At 45.8% G+C, this 16,338-nt stretch overlaps 1 protein-coding gene across 6 annotated transcripts; it reads right to left on the bottom strand.

Moving 5' to 3' along the window:
* Positions 1 to 1,308: 1,308 nt before the first annotated feature.
* On the bottom strand, positions 1,309 to 15,951 carry LOC119171911 (glyceraldehyde-3-phosphate dehydrogenase). Of its 6 annotated transcripts, none has more exons than XM_037422806.2 (9): positions 15,886 to 15,951; positions 14,872 to 14,940; positions 12,824 to 12,920; positions 12,560 to 12,666; positions 10,687 to 10,804; positions 9,311 to 9,538; positions 8,042 to 8,302; positions 2,042 to 2,139; positions 1,309 to 1,634 (listed from the first exon to the last, which is right to left on the bottom strand). In XM_037422806.2, the coding sequence occupies exons 2-9, from the start codon at positions 14,895 to 14,897 to the stop codon at positions 1,565 to 1,567; spliced, it is 1,005 nt and encodes a 334-aa protein (XP_037278703.1). In that variant the 5' UTR covers positions 14,898 to 14,940; positions 15,886 to 15,951; the 3' UTR covers positions 1,309 to 1,564. The 6 variants fall into 6 exon arrangements, with proteins under 6 accessions (XP_037278703.1, XP_037278694.1, XP_075746220.1 ...); XM_037422797.2 differs by having other exon boundaries at positions 15,766 to 15,891; XM_075890105.1 differs by lacking the exon at positions 15,886 to 15,951 and adding an exon at positions 15,606 to 15,680.
* Positions 15,952 to 16,338: the final 387 nt, after the last annotated feature.

Genomic DNA, 16,338 nt, shown 5'->3' with positions numbered 1-16,338 from the left:
CAACTGGTTAATTAAAGCAGTTTTCACGCTAGCCTTGTGAATTATTGAAGTAAAAATATGCCCAATTAGTATTGTCCAAGGCTGCGGCTCCTCTCTTACCTTTGTGCCGAGTTCACGAATTAATAAGCATCTCTGATCAGTGTGCACTGAAGGTTTTTTTTTTGCTGGGCCTGCAAAAGTTCAGTTGGTTTTACGAGGTTCCAGTAGGGCTCTCTGCACAAGAGAATCATTATATTTTACGAAGAATTGCTCGCAATTTGCACTTGTTTCAGCAGCTAAAACCATAAATTCTTGGACATTGCCAATGGAGCCCGTCACACTTTCGGTTGGCTATACCACATTGCTCTTTCCAAGCCCATGCTTGATTTAAAGTTACTAATTGTAGTCAGGTCTTAGATAAAACGTTCATGCTTTATTTAGGACAAACATCCCCTTCTAATAAAAGATGGTCACTTCACTATTGCCCAGCATGTTTGATTTATTCAGATTATTTTTCAGAACCCTATGCTATCGCTACAACTTCCAACAGACTTTCCGAAGCAAATAGTTAAAAAAACGCTAGGCCTGCGCGGATCGCGCAGTACAGTCACAGTGAAAGCTGGAAGAGCAGCCTTTGGAGAGCCTTTTTTTAAACATTCTTGGGACAACTACTATAAGCACACTTGCATGGCACCCACTATGCCATAAATCAATTTTCATGTACTGGGGAGCACCCACAACGCCATTAATCATCACTTTTCAGAAAAGCGTGGAACTCACTACGCCATGCAGAAGGGCCGGTTCAGATTCCAAATGTGTCCAGATTTCTTTTTTTTTCTTTTAAACGAAGTAGTTTGCAGACACCAGTGGCGACAGACAACCAGCGCCAAAATCAGCCCTAGTTGTGATCTCTTGATAGCTTTCACTAAAGAAAAACATAGGCTTTGGCATGAAGTGGTATTCTCAAGTGATCACTTTGGGCTATACTTCACAGACAAGCATCATCCAACCATCAAGAGATCTTAGTTTTGCATAAATAAGCTATAGGTCTTCCATCGGACTTTTGAAAGCACAGTGCCTCGAATGCATCCCCAGCAAACAGATTCAACACCTAGAAATGGTTCTCTCAATGCTGCTGTTCCTTGCTTTTAACGGCAGTCTGCAAGCATTACCAATTTAAGCACGACTAGCATACTCCTTGCTGTGCCAACCTACTAACTTGCGCAAAACTTGAACTGAACTAGCAAAACTCCTCGATTTTTAAGAGGAAATAGAGCACCTTTGCTAAGCAGATTTTTTCTGCAGCACAGCAAAACAATGGAGCAGCAGTGGGGTTTCACTAGGGCTTTTATTTCAGAGACTTTTCCGAGACAACACAGAGGAGGGCACACTACGGGGCGGTAGCGACGAGAGGGAGAACTTTTAAAGTAGCTGTTGAAGACACAGGACTGTTAAAGGCCAAATCGGGAGGGGAGGGTAAAGCAGCAGCGATGCTGGCTGGCAGTACGACGGCTGGCAGCAGCCTAGCAGTGGAACATTCTTGGCAGAAAGTCCGCTGGCTTGCCATCCTCTGCTTGTGGCTTTTTTAGGCCCTGGACTTCATGTACTTGATCAGATCAACCACACGGTTGCTGTAGCCGTACTCGTTGTCATACCTGGAAAACACAAGATCAATGGCTCTTGCCATTAGCCAAGACTTGCACTAAGATTCACGCCTAGCAACACGAAGCTGCCTTCCTTGCATTACCAAACACTCAGAATGGCTACATTCTTTAGTGACTTATACATGACAAAATGCAGTATCTCTCGTAGATAAGCTACTGCACTCATTCCACGATCAAAACCTGAGCTGGTAAAACTAAACGTTAAAACTGCAAAACTGATGGCTATGGTTATTAGCACGGTAGGCCTATAGCATTTTTGTAAGAATTAAATATTCATAAATGACCTAGATCATGCTATGAAAAAAATTGATAGTTGGCAGATCAATAGGTGCCAGTTTGTATTTCGCCAATGCCGTGCTCCCCGCACCACCCCCTTCCCAAAGAGGAGGGCGACTAACCATGCAACGAGCTTGACAAAGGTCTTGGAGAGGGCGATGCCCGCCTTGGCATCAAAGGTGCAGCTGTGGGTGTCTCCGAGGAAGTCAGTCGACACAACCTGCAATGAAAGATTCCACATTGCAGAGATGACCACAGTATGATAGTTATAATCAAGACGCGATAGCTTATAAGGTCAAGACACTGTAAAGGTAAACTTGAAGATTCTCGCTCTTAGTTCTTTAGTCAACACATGCAAAGTCCAAGTTAAATGCAAAGCTCAGCTGGAGACTCGAGCTGCAATACAATTTGAAATTTATGTGTTTTGTACTATGTGCCACGTAATTGCCACATAGTTCTCTTAATTCACCCCACAATTCATATTTAATACAAAAATAAGGATCCGCAGTACCACACATTTTTTGGGATAAATGCCTAACTACTGAACGACTGTTCAGAACTGCTCTCTAGCAGCACAACAACTCCATGGGGAGGAGTCGATAGAGCTGTGGTGTTTTGATGGTGTCAAGAATGACAAGATGAAGAAAAGAGGAAGAGAAAGAAGTTGTATTGAATAGGTAATTTAACATGCTGGAACGAGGAAGAAGAAGAGAAAAAAAGAGCTGGGACGTGGCGTTCGAGGGGCCAAGGGCTGCGGAAGTTCGGACTGGGTCTCGCTCCAGGCTCCCGCCCGAGCACCTGACTCGGCGAGCAGCGCAAGGAAGTACCGCTGCCCCGGGACGGCAATGGTTCTTGCCCGAGCACCTGACTCTGCGAGCAGCGCACGGAGCAACCGCTGATCCTGGACGGCAGTTTCCCGCCCGAGCACCTGACTCGGCGAGCAGCTCACAGAGCAACCGCGGATCCTAGGCTGCAGTTTCCCGCCCGAGCACCGACCTCGGCGAACAGCCCCGGAACCACCGCCGACCCTGGTCTGCAGTGTATCCCGCCCGAGCACCTGCCTCGGCGAGAAACCACTGGAGCTAGCGCTGTAGTGGGTCTTCAACATTGTCGCCACCGCTGAGCATCGATATGGCGTGTCATCACGCCTGAGAGGGACTCCCAGCGGACCAGAGGCCACGCCACAACTGTAAGCGCGAGACTTGGAGAACGCCAACAGAATTGGACGTTGAAACGCGCGCGTCATTAAGACGTCTCTTTTTTGTGTTTTTCAACGTGTGCGTATTTGTGTTGTTTCGTTTTTGTGATTGTCATGGTAATGAAGTGATAGTTTTCATTTCGTACCATCAGCCTCCATGGTTCATTTCGCAACGCCCGACGAGCGAACCAGGCCTCAGCATATACGCTTGACAGATGGCCATCGACTGAATGGCCTTTTGAAAGGGCACCTGCGGCACTAGTATAAACCTGCCAAGACTTGCTTAGTATACCTTTAGCAGTACTGCTCTTTTTCAGCAATCACTAGCAGTACTCGTATTCCTCACAACCTATAGATTCCTCCATGATAGTGCTCCGGTCTGTTCGATAGTCCTACAGCGGCGGTAGGATCGAGGCCTAAGCACACAGTGCACCTTTATGCGAACTAGCTACCGTCTACATCTGATCAGTTGCTTCAGATTCAACATGGCTGTCGGCTGTATGCGCTATGGATTCATATTGGGCTTGTGCAAATAGTGAATTTTAGATTCGAAGCGAAGTCAAAGTGAATTGGAGCAGAATCCAATTCCAATTGGAGCAGAAGTCAATTCGAATTTGGAGCAGAATCAGAATACAGTCGCCGACCGATTTTTCAGACTTGTTGGATATTTCGAACTTCAAAATTGCACCGTCAGGGTTCCCATACGGCTAATGCAAATTTTCGACCAATTTTTCGGATGAATTCGCCCTCGAAAGTTGGATTTTTCGGACTACCTAAATCGCTTGTTTTGAGTTGCGCCACAAACCTGTATGGGCGCTACCATGTTGGATTTTCTACTGGCTTGACCAAGCTTAGGGGCCTAATTTTAAATTGCTTTCGTGCCACCAAGATTGGAAAGCAAACGTCATATTTCAGGTTTCGGAGGCCATGTCTGCTTTAGAAAACGCGGCACGGGACAATTTTTTCGTCTTCGGTCAGCCGTAGTGGTCATCACTGTCGTCATCGCACCATACAGGGAGGAGGCGGAGCTGTGCAGTAGTGAAGTGAATGTGCCTGCCACAATGACATGAGGGAGTTTCAGAATAGCGCACCGCGAGCCCTTGCGCTGCGATCGCTGCCACTGCCCATGCGTCGTAACGCGAGTAGCCGTTCGCGGCTCGCGAAGTGTGTGTAGCTTCCGTGCATTTGAGTTTGCGATCGGAACGAACGTCCCTAGACCTTTCTCTAGGAGGAGAAAACACTAATCTAGAACTCTTAATGCGTTCGCTATACCCGCAATGCCTGCAAATGCTATTCTAAAACTCGCTATTTAAAGACTTCGCTCGTGCGGACGATGACAATTTCGTGCGCGGAGCCCACAGACAAAGAAATTCTTCTCCAGGTTATGCCGCAACCGGAGAGCAGTTCGAATGACGACGACGATCGCCCGCAGCTGTCGGCAGCGGAGATCGCCACCACGGTGACGTTTTTGTCGAGCATTTACGGCGACGATGTCACCTTCGCGCAAATATGGGCGAACAAAATTGCTTCCAAGGGTAGTATGAAGCAAGGCAGAATCATGGATTTTTTTTTAAGCCTGCGTGACGCAATAAAGTTTACATTTCCGACAAAAACGAATTTTTCGGACTGTTCAACTTTTAGGACTTTTTTTTGGTCCCTGCCAGGTCCGAAAAATCGGTCAGCAACTGTACAGTCAAACTTGAGTATATCGAACTCGCCAAAAAATGTTTATTAGTTCGATATATGGCATAATTCGATATAGGCCTGGTAGAGATTGATACAAAGGCACATAACTAGAAGAAAAGTACTTTATTAATATCGTGTTCCACAGTAGGGCACGCTTACTTGCATGCCCTACTGTGGAACGCTTACTTGCATGCCCTACTGTGGAACAAAATAGTCCCGTATTTTTTTCTGTCAACGAATTCGCCGCCTGTGACAGCACGCACGCCTCCACGTTGTGCAACGAGGCGGAGCAGCTGAGGCCGCAACCTTCCACATTCAAGCAATAGCGCTGGACCAACGTAGTGCACTAATCACTTCGGAGGCAATGGGCCGTCGTCGATTTCCATATTGCTGTCGCTATGGCTGGTGGTCGGCACGACGTCTGCAATGTAACCCTCTTCCCGTAATTGGCCCATGATGGGGACATAATCGCACTGACGAACTCGTCGAATGTCGATAGCACTCGGGAACTATGCCAGCTCGTTCCAAACTTCGGCGGAAACACCTGCGGTGTCTTCAGTGCTGTCAGAATTTGGGGTGTCATCACCAGGCATGCGGAAGCCGGCATGCCTAAAGCAGTTCTGGATTGTCTCCTTGACATCTGCCCACAATCTACTCAACATAGAAATAGCTCCGAGCAAGTCTATTTTAAGCTCCCTGCCAACACGAATGTTCTGCAGCAGCCTCTCCACCAGGCGCTTCCGATAGCCGGCTTTCATTGCACGTATAACACCTTGATCCAGTGGTTGCAGTAAAGACGTAGTGTTTGGGGGCAAAAAAAAAACTCAGCTCGATGTTGCTGAAAGTCGTACTGCAGTGGTGCAATGAACAATTGTCCACGAGCAGGCACACCTTGCGATTTTCGCCAACCAAATCATCATTCCACGACGATAGCCATCTGCTGAAAAGCTCCCCGGTCATCCACGCTTTTGAGTTTGCTCGGTAGGTAACTAAAGCGACGGCGCATTTCGAAAACACCGCGGTGCCGTGCTTTTCCCGATAACCAGAGGTCGAAGCTTTTTCGATCCGTCTAAATTAGCTGCCAACAGCACGGACACACGAGCTTTGTTTGCCTTGCCACCGCTTGTCGCCACGACACGCAAGCGTCTTGTTTGGCAACATTTGCCAAAATAGAGCGGTTTCATCCGCATTGAAGATATTTTGGGCTCTATCTTGCTGCGATATTTCGCCAGTTTTCCTCGAGCCATTTTTCTACGCTGTCCAGGTCCGCCACTCTGCTTTCACCTGTAACAGCTTTGCCAACAATGTCGTGCCGTTCTTTGAACCGCTGAAGCCAGCCTGAACCGCCTTGGAAATCATTTCTGCCAAGCAGAAAAGCAAGGTCCTTGGCTTTCTGCTCGATCATAGGGCCGGACACCGGGATGTTTCGCGACCGAACGTCCACAAACCACTTGTAAAATGCTGCTTCAACATCTTCGCACACAGCAGCGCCATCTTCGTACACGTAGCATCTTCGTACACGTCGGGCGCCACGGGCACCTGGCCTTTTGTCCGACTTGGCCCTGATGTCTGCCTTGTTCTTCAGGATAGTACTCAAGGTGCTCCTTGGAATGTTGTACGCGGCGGCGACGTCAGACTTATTTTCACCGCGCTCAACCCGATTGACGATTTCGAGTTACGCGGCGAACGGCAAATTTTGCCTCTTTGTGCAAGCCATGATGACAGCGCGCCAATACAGTTCACAGAGCACCAACAGGCAACACCACAGACCACGCTGAATCGGCAGCAGCAGGCACACAAGCATAAAGAAAGAAAAAATAACGCTCACTTCTACCGCATCCGCGCCTCGGAGAAAGCATGACTGCCTCTGATTGGCTGTAAGCACTGCGAGCGGGCCAGCATTATTTCTTGGAGGGGGGTGTTCGCCGCACACAACCGGGTCTAACTAACCTTTTCTGGAGTGGCGCCGGCAGTTTTCCCCGCCACCGCGAGGGAAAGCCAACTTGCCGGGGCACTTTTGAGGCACATGGTGTTTGATATATCAGTTGTCGTTGCTATTTTCATTCGATAAAACAGTAAATTTTGCTATATATCTTCAATGTAAACTTACCATGTTTAGGAATTGTTCGATATACGGGATAATTTGACATCAACGGGTTCGATATAGTCGGGCTCGACTGTAGTATATTTCACAAAGAAAAATGAGAACGTTTGTCATCATCGAACTAACCTGCACAATATTTTAAAAATTGAAGCAAGGAAATGCGATTCTTTTTGGTTAAAAAAAAGTGAAAATTTCAAATACCAGAATTAGACTTTTAGTAGAATGCAAGAAATAACCTACAGTTTACTATACTTGAGCATATAATCCTGTATAACAAGCTTTTAATTGTAAAAATAATGAATCAATGTGAGGGTAATATGTTCATTTAATCTTGAAATAGCGCTTTGAGGCAGTGCATATTTTTTCTGGATAGGAGTTTTCATGGCTCACCACCCCTCCACTGCAGTGAAACCACCTTTACAGAAGATTACATGCTGATCATTTTGTTCATTTCGAATACTTACATTTTCAATGACTTCATCTTCAATAATTCGAATACTGTAGCTCAAATATGTGAATAAACCTAATATATACAGTAGACTCGTGCTAATGCAAACAGTCACTCCATCATTCGGTCAAGTCGTACTTTTTGCAGTTTCATACCAGCAAAAACATGCTGCTTTCTTACTATATAAAAACTTGCGTGCTTATATATTCTCAATAATCTAAACATGAAAAATAAGTGCCTTAGGCCTTCAAGGAAAAAGGCTTTGCTAGTAAACAAATGTTTGAGACGAAACGCACGCATGGTAAACCATGATGCTTCACAACTGGTATAGAGAGCTTTGTGCCGAAGGCACATATAGCAAAAAAGTTGGCAACAGAGAAAGGTCTGATGAGCAGTAAATGGCCGATGAACTTCTGGCTTTTACACCTCTGCTTTCTGTTCATTGCATGCAGTTAGGGTTTATAAACTATGAATTTCTTTAAATATAATAAATTAATGCCTAATCATACATAAAGTATGAAGTAACCTCACCTTAAGTCATCTGATAATTCAAACGAGAGTCGACTGTATTTAAAGATCTTGGATCTACGATAAACCACTGGTCCTTTGCACATTAAAAGCTAACACAGAGAACTATAGACAAGACTCAAAACAATGACATTCAAGAGAGACGAGAGAGTGCATACTTCGTCTTCGGTGTAAGCGAGGATTCCCTTCCAGTGGTCGCTCTGTGAGGCAGCCTTCATGACAGCCTTGATCTCGTCGTAAGTGGCCTCCTTGGCAAGACGGCAGGTCAGGTCAACGACGGACACGTCGGGAGTTGGCACACGGAAGGCCATGCCAGTCAGCTTGCCGTTCAGTTCGGGAATCACCTTGCCCACGGCCTTGGCCGCTCCAGTCGAGGCCGGGATGATGTTCTGGGCGGCTCCACGGCCATCACGCCACGCCTGCGTGCATCCTCAGTTGAAAATTTAGAACTGCACAGTCCTGCTCGAAGCCATTCAAGTGCGTGTGTGAAAAGCTCCTAGTGCCATGCACAGAAAACATTGCCAATACTAGCTGTACCACTCCCTGCCTTTACGCGAGGTCTCTTATTATTCTTCAACACTGATTGCACACGTCTGGAAAAACTTGTCATATTTGTCGCTATTTAAGTGACAATTAATTGAAAGTTACAAGTCGCAATAAATATTACTTCAATACACTTTCACAAGGAATGTGAAAATACAGCAATTATTTTGCAGAGGAGCACTGCAAAAACTACAATTTTAGTCATTTGAACTTCACAATGTAAATACCCTGTATAAATGACCATTATGTCCATTTTGGCTGTCTTCAATTTTTTTTTTATGAACATTTTTTGACACATATGCGGCAGCACTACGTTTGGCATGCTGAGGATCATCCAAAATCAAGTGTTCTGCAGACAAATATGACGAAATTAACAAAAGCTTGATACCACTGTTTGTATCGGTTTTTTTTTTTAGTTAGTGAGCTTTTACATCATCTTGCAGTGCTATACAATAACGTGCTTTATTCACGAGTACAGTAGACTCATTAAACGAACCTGAAAAGACAGGTTCGTTTAATGGAAAGGTTCGTTTAATGGAAAGTTTCGTTTACAGAGAGATGAACAGAGATGCAGAATAAAAGTACACTCATACTTCGATATAAAAAACCCAGATATAATGAAATATCAGTTATAACAAAATATCGGTTATAACTAACTAAATGAATAGTTTTATAAAAACACTGCTAGGAATATACCTTTATAACGAATTTTCGGATATAAAGAAGCGTTTACTAAACCAATCTTATCATGGATGGTTGTTCTATCAATTCCGTTAAACACACAAATACATCGAGTCTATTGTAATTTTCGCAATTTTAGCCTTGAAGGTATTTTTAGGCGCTTCTCGAAATAAAAGTGCCCGCGTGGGTCAACAAGTACTCGCCTTGTGGCTCGGTCCATCCACAGTCTTCTGGGTGGCCGTGGTTGCATGGACGGTGGACATGAGGCCTTCAACTATGCCGAAGTTGTCGTGGATGACCTTGGCCAGCGGGGCCAGGCAGTTGGTGGTGCACGAAGCGTTGCTCACAATCTTCATGCTCGGGTTGTAGGTGGTGTGATTCACACCCATCACAAGCATGTGGGCATCCGGAGAGGGAGCAGAGATGACCACCTGTGACAAAGGGAGGACACCTTGGAACAAGCCCATGTCGGACCTTTCTTTAGGCCACAGAGGAGCATTCGAGCCAAAGTGTGGGCGCGAGTGTGAAGCAAGTACAGTTGCGAGCAATATGAAAAGGAACAAAGCTTTTGCTAAGGTAACGACTACTTGTGATGTGCATTAAAAATGTGCCATATTGGTATGCAAGATGCACAGGGCTGGTCAGAAGTTCCCCGGCTACTAGCCCACGTACAGTTGAACCCCTTTATAAGAGGCATGCTCCGGGCAACATTTCTTTTATACAAGATGTCTCCAATAAGCAGGGGACTTTGAATGCATTTCCCTATTATACCTTGTATTTTACTTTAGGCACACTGGTGTTTTTATACTCTTTCGTCTCTTGTATCAGTCTCTTATAAAAGGGTTTAACCGTATTTCCATCGCAGCATTGCCTGGGAACATTTGTCCTTCCGAAGCTGTACCTTTCGAGCCGCAGTGTGGGTGCGAGTGTGGAGCAAGTACAGTTGTGAGCAATATGAAAAGGAATAGAAAGTTTTCGCTAAGGTAATGACTACTTGTGATGTGCAATAAAAATGTATTGGTAAGCAAGAGGTACCTTCGAGCCAAGTTTTGCAAGAACTTTTAATGTCTTGGTCACTGCAACTACCCAGAGTCCTACAAAATCAATGTCCACAGGCCTTTATCCCATTTCATGCCCTCCAAAATCGCCTCAAGCTCAGTAGCGAATTGCCGCACCCCTTGGCCCAGTGACTAAGACTCGTAGAAATCCACCTTCACACACAACATTTATCTTCAGAGCCCCGTTTAATTCGTATTGATCTTAGCCGTGCAGTGCTTTCAGATACAAAGAGGAGAGTATTAGGACTAGCACTGAACAGGGAAGACAAACTCAAACTAAGGATTAAAACGGGACAAGCGTAACCATGACTGCAAGAATTGCTGTGGCCTTGTCCTGCAGTTTCTTCCGTTTTCCTTCTTTATTATTGCTCTACAATAACGCTGATACATACAACACATCAATTATGAACAAATTATCCCTCACCAAGTGCAATTGGCATTGCACGCCAATTACTCTGCATTGGTTGGCGTTTAGTGCCTTATAGGGAAGCTCCGTGACCAGCCACAGGCAATAGACTCACATGGTGGGCTCCACCTTCAATGTGCGCAGTAGCTTTCTCCACAGTGAGGAAGACGCCGGTGGACTCTACCACAAACTCGGCGCCGACCTTGCCCCAAGGAATGCTGGAGGGCTTCATCCTGCACACGCAACACAGAGACACGATCAGCCCCGACCCAGTTTTTGAAAAAGGCGAGAAAACCAACAATTTACCAGATCCTGCGGCAACGGAGACCTCTTAAAAGAATAGACTGGGCTACCAGAGATGTGCCACAACAACATTCGGTTTTGAGACTACATACAACTCCAAGCTTAGCACTAATGTGTTGAAATCAAATAACCATTTGTAGAAAACTCATTTAGGCAGTCCACAAGCTACCAGAAATAATTCTTTTTAAATGCGTTTGCAGACATTGAAGTCATGGCCACCAATGTGAATTGTACAGTGCTAGCTGGCAAACACTCGGCAATAGGTTTACCCTCACTGCGCAATGTCGCACTGTGTCACAAAGCAGTGGCTAATAATTGAGAAAGGTAGAGTTAGGCAGTTTAAATTATGATGCCTCTAGATGAAACACTAGATGGAATTTGTCACTAAAGGAAGCATAAATGACGTACAGAAATGACCCCATACTCTGCAGACTGCCTTGAGACAACCAAGCTCTTCAGGGAGGCACTGACCTCGTATACAAAACACGTGGTGAAGTGCTTTTTGCCGCATGCCAGTTGGCTAGACCGCAATGCCGACAGCTAACGAAAGAGTAGTAAAACAGTATACACAACATAACAAACCGCAAAGCGAGTAAATCACCCAAGCTATCAAGCAGAGTCGTGCACCATTCACGACCCCAAGGCGTTAAATATAGAACGGCCTAAGAGGGGGACGCATGTTCCATCAAATGGCCTTGGAAGGGGAAGCCTGGCAGCGACTGCTTGCCGATTGTGGAAACAACAACACTACCAGCGTGGAAGGACTCCAATTCGGCCCCACGGTCACGTACTCCTAATGTGGACTGTGGCCAATTCCTTGAGAGCACGAACAGCTTTATTCTGTCAAGCCCCACACTCCGAAATTGGACGCTTACAATGAACTAAGCCTTGGAAGAGAATTGCTTCCAGCAGTGCTAAAACTTGAAAACCAGTTGAAATGCAGCTTTATCATGTGGTTTCAGCCCAAGCGTGTAAAGTATGTACAGTCATGAGCAATACGAAAGGTAGCACAAAAGTTTCTATAAGGCAATGATTACTTGCGATGTGCAATACGAATCTGCTTTATTGGTAAGCAAGGGGCGGCATGTTTCTGCATTTAGTGCCTACAGCTTTTTTGAAGGCAGCATCAGGGTCTGCTTTCATAATGCTCACCACTGCAGAAGTGTGCCCCCTTCGAGCACAGTTTGCTCTCGTAGAAATTCTCACTATTTATGCAGTAACTAACTACAGATTAGCGATAAAATAGCTAACGCTAGCTGAACTATGAACAAATAAAGTAAAGTAAAACTTTGGAAGGCAACTAAAGTTACCTATGGGAGATACAAGATGACTAACATATTAATCAGGGGAAGCACGTACGCATGACGAAACAGCTTTATAGTTAACAGCAGCCAGTCTCATAAATGAAAAACGAGATCTATACAGTCCATGTCAAACCACCAGGGTGAGAATTTCCGCTCACATGAACATTCTACTTAGCTTGATTAGCAATGCTGTTGCACACAGGCAGTAGCTACACATTTTAACTCTACATCGAATTAAGAAAAAACAAACAAGTCGTAGTCTCCTAGATTAAAACTACCCATTCTCAATTCCGAAAAACTAGAGATGCCAATAAAGTAAGAGCCTAGCTAAGTTGACACGTCGGCACTTTGAATCGGGGCGAAACAAAGACCGAGACTCACTCTTGGAAAACATGGATTTTGTGGCCGTTCACAACCAGCATGCCTCCCTCCTCGTGAACATCTCCGTGGTAGCGTCCATGAGTCGAATCGTACTTGAACATATAGACCTGCATTTCACAACAGCACCAGCACCTACTGGAGACTGCCAAGTGCAAATTTTTTTTTTAAAGTAAAGTGACTAGTAAAGGTGGCAATTAAATTCTAACTAACATGTATGCAAAACTGCTACAGTCGCAATTACGTGCTGAATTTCGCTAAACTTACCATGTACTTGACATCACAGAAAGGATCGTTGATAGCCACGACATCAACGCCCTTGGCAAGGGCGGCACGCAGCACAAGGCGGCCAATGCGGCCGAAGCTGTTGAAATAGAAAAAAGACCAGTCCAGTCCACACACTACTGTTAAAACCGCACAGTATGTAGAAATAGAACATTTAAAAAGACCCCATAGTAACTATTAAGTCGACGATTATTGCAGTCCAGAAACCCCAGTGCTACTTTTGTGCCAAAGAAGGGCCTATTTTGAAATAAGATCAGATTTTAATAATCCGCACCAGGTTAGCGCACTTCAAATTACTCGCCTTAAGAAGTGGACTGATCGGACCGACTATCACTGTTGCCGTGCACAACGTTGCCCGGCTTTACTGTGCTACTAGGAACAGACCGAAAGCAGCAAGAGTCACAGCAACAACGGCCATTGACCAATTTCCCTACATTGGCTCAGAGATTGCAGACGCGTTTGTTTCAACTGCACCCCGCTAGATGACACCACCTATCCAGTGTAACTACGCGAAAATTAAATTTTTGAACCACTCGCAATTCCCCATAGTAACGTTCGGTGGTTCTTTTTTCCATGAACCAAACAAACGAACAAGCAGCATTTTATTGAGTCTCTTGATGCATGGAAGGTTTAGTGCAGTTAGATCAATATTAGTGATTAATTGTAGGCGGTCCGTCTGATGTCATCGGGATCATTTTGAAAATGTCCTACTGTGGCGCTTGTGTTCTTGTGCATCTACCTTAATTTCTCGTAAGTCGGGCACTGTTGTTGATAATATTGTCATTTTAGGTGTTGTCATATATTAAGCTTTCACTCTTGACATAAATTGTTATTAGACTTTAGTGTCTCTTTAAAGAATGCTTATCGTGTAGCCAGGTGCACTAAATTCATTAAGCTAGTCGGATGGGGCAATCTTCGATTAATGTTGCACAAGACATTCCTCTATCGTCATTAGCAGAATCGAGGATGAACAGAAGAAAACAGAAAAGCTAGAACATTGAGCAAACATCAAGTATTGACAGCTGACAGTACAACTACTCAAGTTGGGACGACCACATGTCTCTGCAGCGAATCTGGTAATTGCCAACGACGCGTCGAAGGATTTATAAAAATACAGCTACTATAACAGTTGTTAGACACAACCACAATCAACAGATATGAAGTCAAGGAAGGTATAGGATACGTTACACGTACTGCCTTAATTAAGTGTACTGTATGAATTGCGATGTAGCAACATGCCGCCTGGGACCAAACCTACATCCAAAGGCTGCAGATTCCATCCCTATAGTGGGGTGGGGGGGCAAGTTGTTTTTGTTCACTACTTTTTTTTTTCACATCTATATCAATTGCCGCAGTACACTTGATTAAAGCAGTACAATTAACGTCCCCTATAATTCCCTGGTTTAATTATCAGTTGGTTTTCATTAAAGCTGTATCAAACGATCTCTTGAAATTCCCTTAGTTTGTACCAGCTGTAGTAGCGGTAGGAAGGGGGGGGGGGGGGGAGGTCAGTGAGAGGCGAACACAAACGTCAAGTCGGCGCGTTTCACTACGCCCGACGGCGCAACGATGACGCAACGCTATTATCATCGATCCAGACAGATGAGGCGAGGGGGCTGCCACTCAACATCCAAACGGGATGTGGGGAGGGTGGGGGCTTGGCGGAGAGCTGGGCAACGGGTAGCGCTGGCGGACAAAGAAATACGAGATCGCGGATAAGTCGAGGTGGCGATCCAGCGCGTCACAAGTTATCGGCTAGGCGCACAACAAGAGTGCGCGGTTAAGGACACCGCGATTCGAGTGGGCAGCTCGGACGCCGCTACTGTTTGGGGCTGGAGCAGCCATGACAGCTGGCGTAGAGGTCACGTCAATGAGAAGCCGGTGCAGAAGAGAGCCGGCACACGCGGCAGCGCGTGCGGACGGCCAGTGCGAACTGAAACCGAGTCGAGGAAACGCCCACGCGAAACCCAAAAGCACAACAGGAGAAATGCGAAGGAAAAGATCGCGGCGATTGTGGCAGAGTAACGTACCCGTTGATGCCAATCTTTATGCTCATGTTGATGCCGGTGCTCGAGTCGCGGAACTCGGAGACAAATAACCTGAAAGAGAAAAAACAAACAAACAGCGTAAGCACACATCGCCTCTAAAACCGGGCTGCCCGAAATCGGGCACGCGCAAGCCGATCGCTGAACAATTAGCTAGGGTTCGAGGGGCTACCGAGAACGGCCGAAAATGGAACGGTACTCGAGCGCTAATACCGTACAATTGACGAGGCAGTCCAGCCTGTTTGGCCTCAATTCGACAGGAAAGGTGAAGCGCCACGTAAAACCGCGGGTCAGACGGTTGCTAAAGGGGTAATCAAGGCAAACGCTAGCACGCCCGCGAGCGCAACGGGACAGGAAGCGCTAAACTGCCCAAAAAACGACGTTACTCGCCGAAGCCCATGGTCGAGGGGAGTTAGAGCTCGCCTATGCGCACGTATGCACCTAGCAGCCGAGCTGGGAGCGTCGGCCGGCAGGTAGCCGACCCGAAGCCGGCGGCTCGCACAATGAATTTGGGATCGAACACGCGTACCGACCGTTTCCGGCGAGGCACAAGATCTTGCGCGGCGGGTACCTCGCTAAGCACGAACGATCGCTGCGCCGGCCACGCGCTCGGCCTTCAATCGTTGCGGCCCGAGAAGCAGGCGCGAGCCTTGATTCTCTTCTACTCAACAAATCCCTGCACGTAAAGTACACATTTCAAAATGCGAAGCCACGCTTACGCAACGCTTCACAAACGAACGAACGCTGCAAACAGGCGCAACAGCGATCGGGAATTAGAAATACCGGCATCAGCAGCGACCGCCGGTAGCAGTTACGTTTGCGACTGCCACGCCCGTCATTCGTACGGGGTGCGAGTGTAAATTAGCAGTCTCTACGCACAGATGCCGTCGCATTAATTGGGCAACCATACGACGATATCGCGTCAACGAGGAGACGGTACGTGACAATTGAGCCAATTCAAAAATCACGACGCGGAAACAGCGCCGATCACACGCTCACCTCAGCCGCCCACAAGGTCAACTGAATGAACGCGCGGAGCTCGAGCAGTTTTGTTCGTGGGCGTAAATCTCAAACTCAGACCCTCGGGCGAGCAACAAGCTTTTACTAATAAATTTGCACGTAAAAATTGCATAAGTTGTGACACTTATAACGGTAATGCGTAAATTTACAGGCCTGAATTTTTTAGCAATTTAATATTACGTATTTATTCATGGTTTTACAAATACAAAAGTGAAAAAAACTCCCCCGTAAATAATATATCAAAATGTTGACTCTAAATTAGACAAAATTTTACAATTTACCAATAGTTGCGGCATCTGCTAATTAAAAAATAAACTATCTATTGTTTTATACAACATAATATGTTATAGTTACAATTATTTTTTGAAATATAGAAAACGCAACCATTTGCAAAATTTTAAAAAGCTTGTGGATAGCGTGTTTTTGTTTTGG

Source organism: Rhipicephalus microplus, chromosome 3 (genome assembly GCF_043290135.1).
Source record: "Rhipicephalus microplus isolate Deutch F79 chromosome 3, USDA_Rmic, whole genome shotgun sequence".
Lineage (NCBI taxonomy): Eukaryota > Metazoa > Arthropoda > Arachnida > Ixodida > Ixodidae > Rhipicephalus > Rhipicephalus microplus.
This window is presented reverse-complemented; position numbering and strand designations above follow the sequence as displayed.

Coding starts and splice junctions, on each gene's coding strand:
- LOC119171911 (XM_037422797.2), bottom strand. CDS start 15,794: ATGGTTGCCCAATTAATGCGACGGCATCT. Junction 14,941..15,765: donor CAATTAATGCGACGGCATCT/GTGCGTAGAGAC, acceptor TTTCTCTTTCAG/GTTATTTGTCTCCGAGTTCC. Junction 2,140..8,041: donor TCGCTTACACCGAAGACGAA/GTATGCACTCTC, acceptor CTTTCATTGCAG/GTTGTGTCGACTGACTTCCT.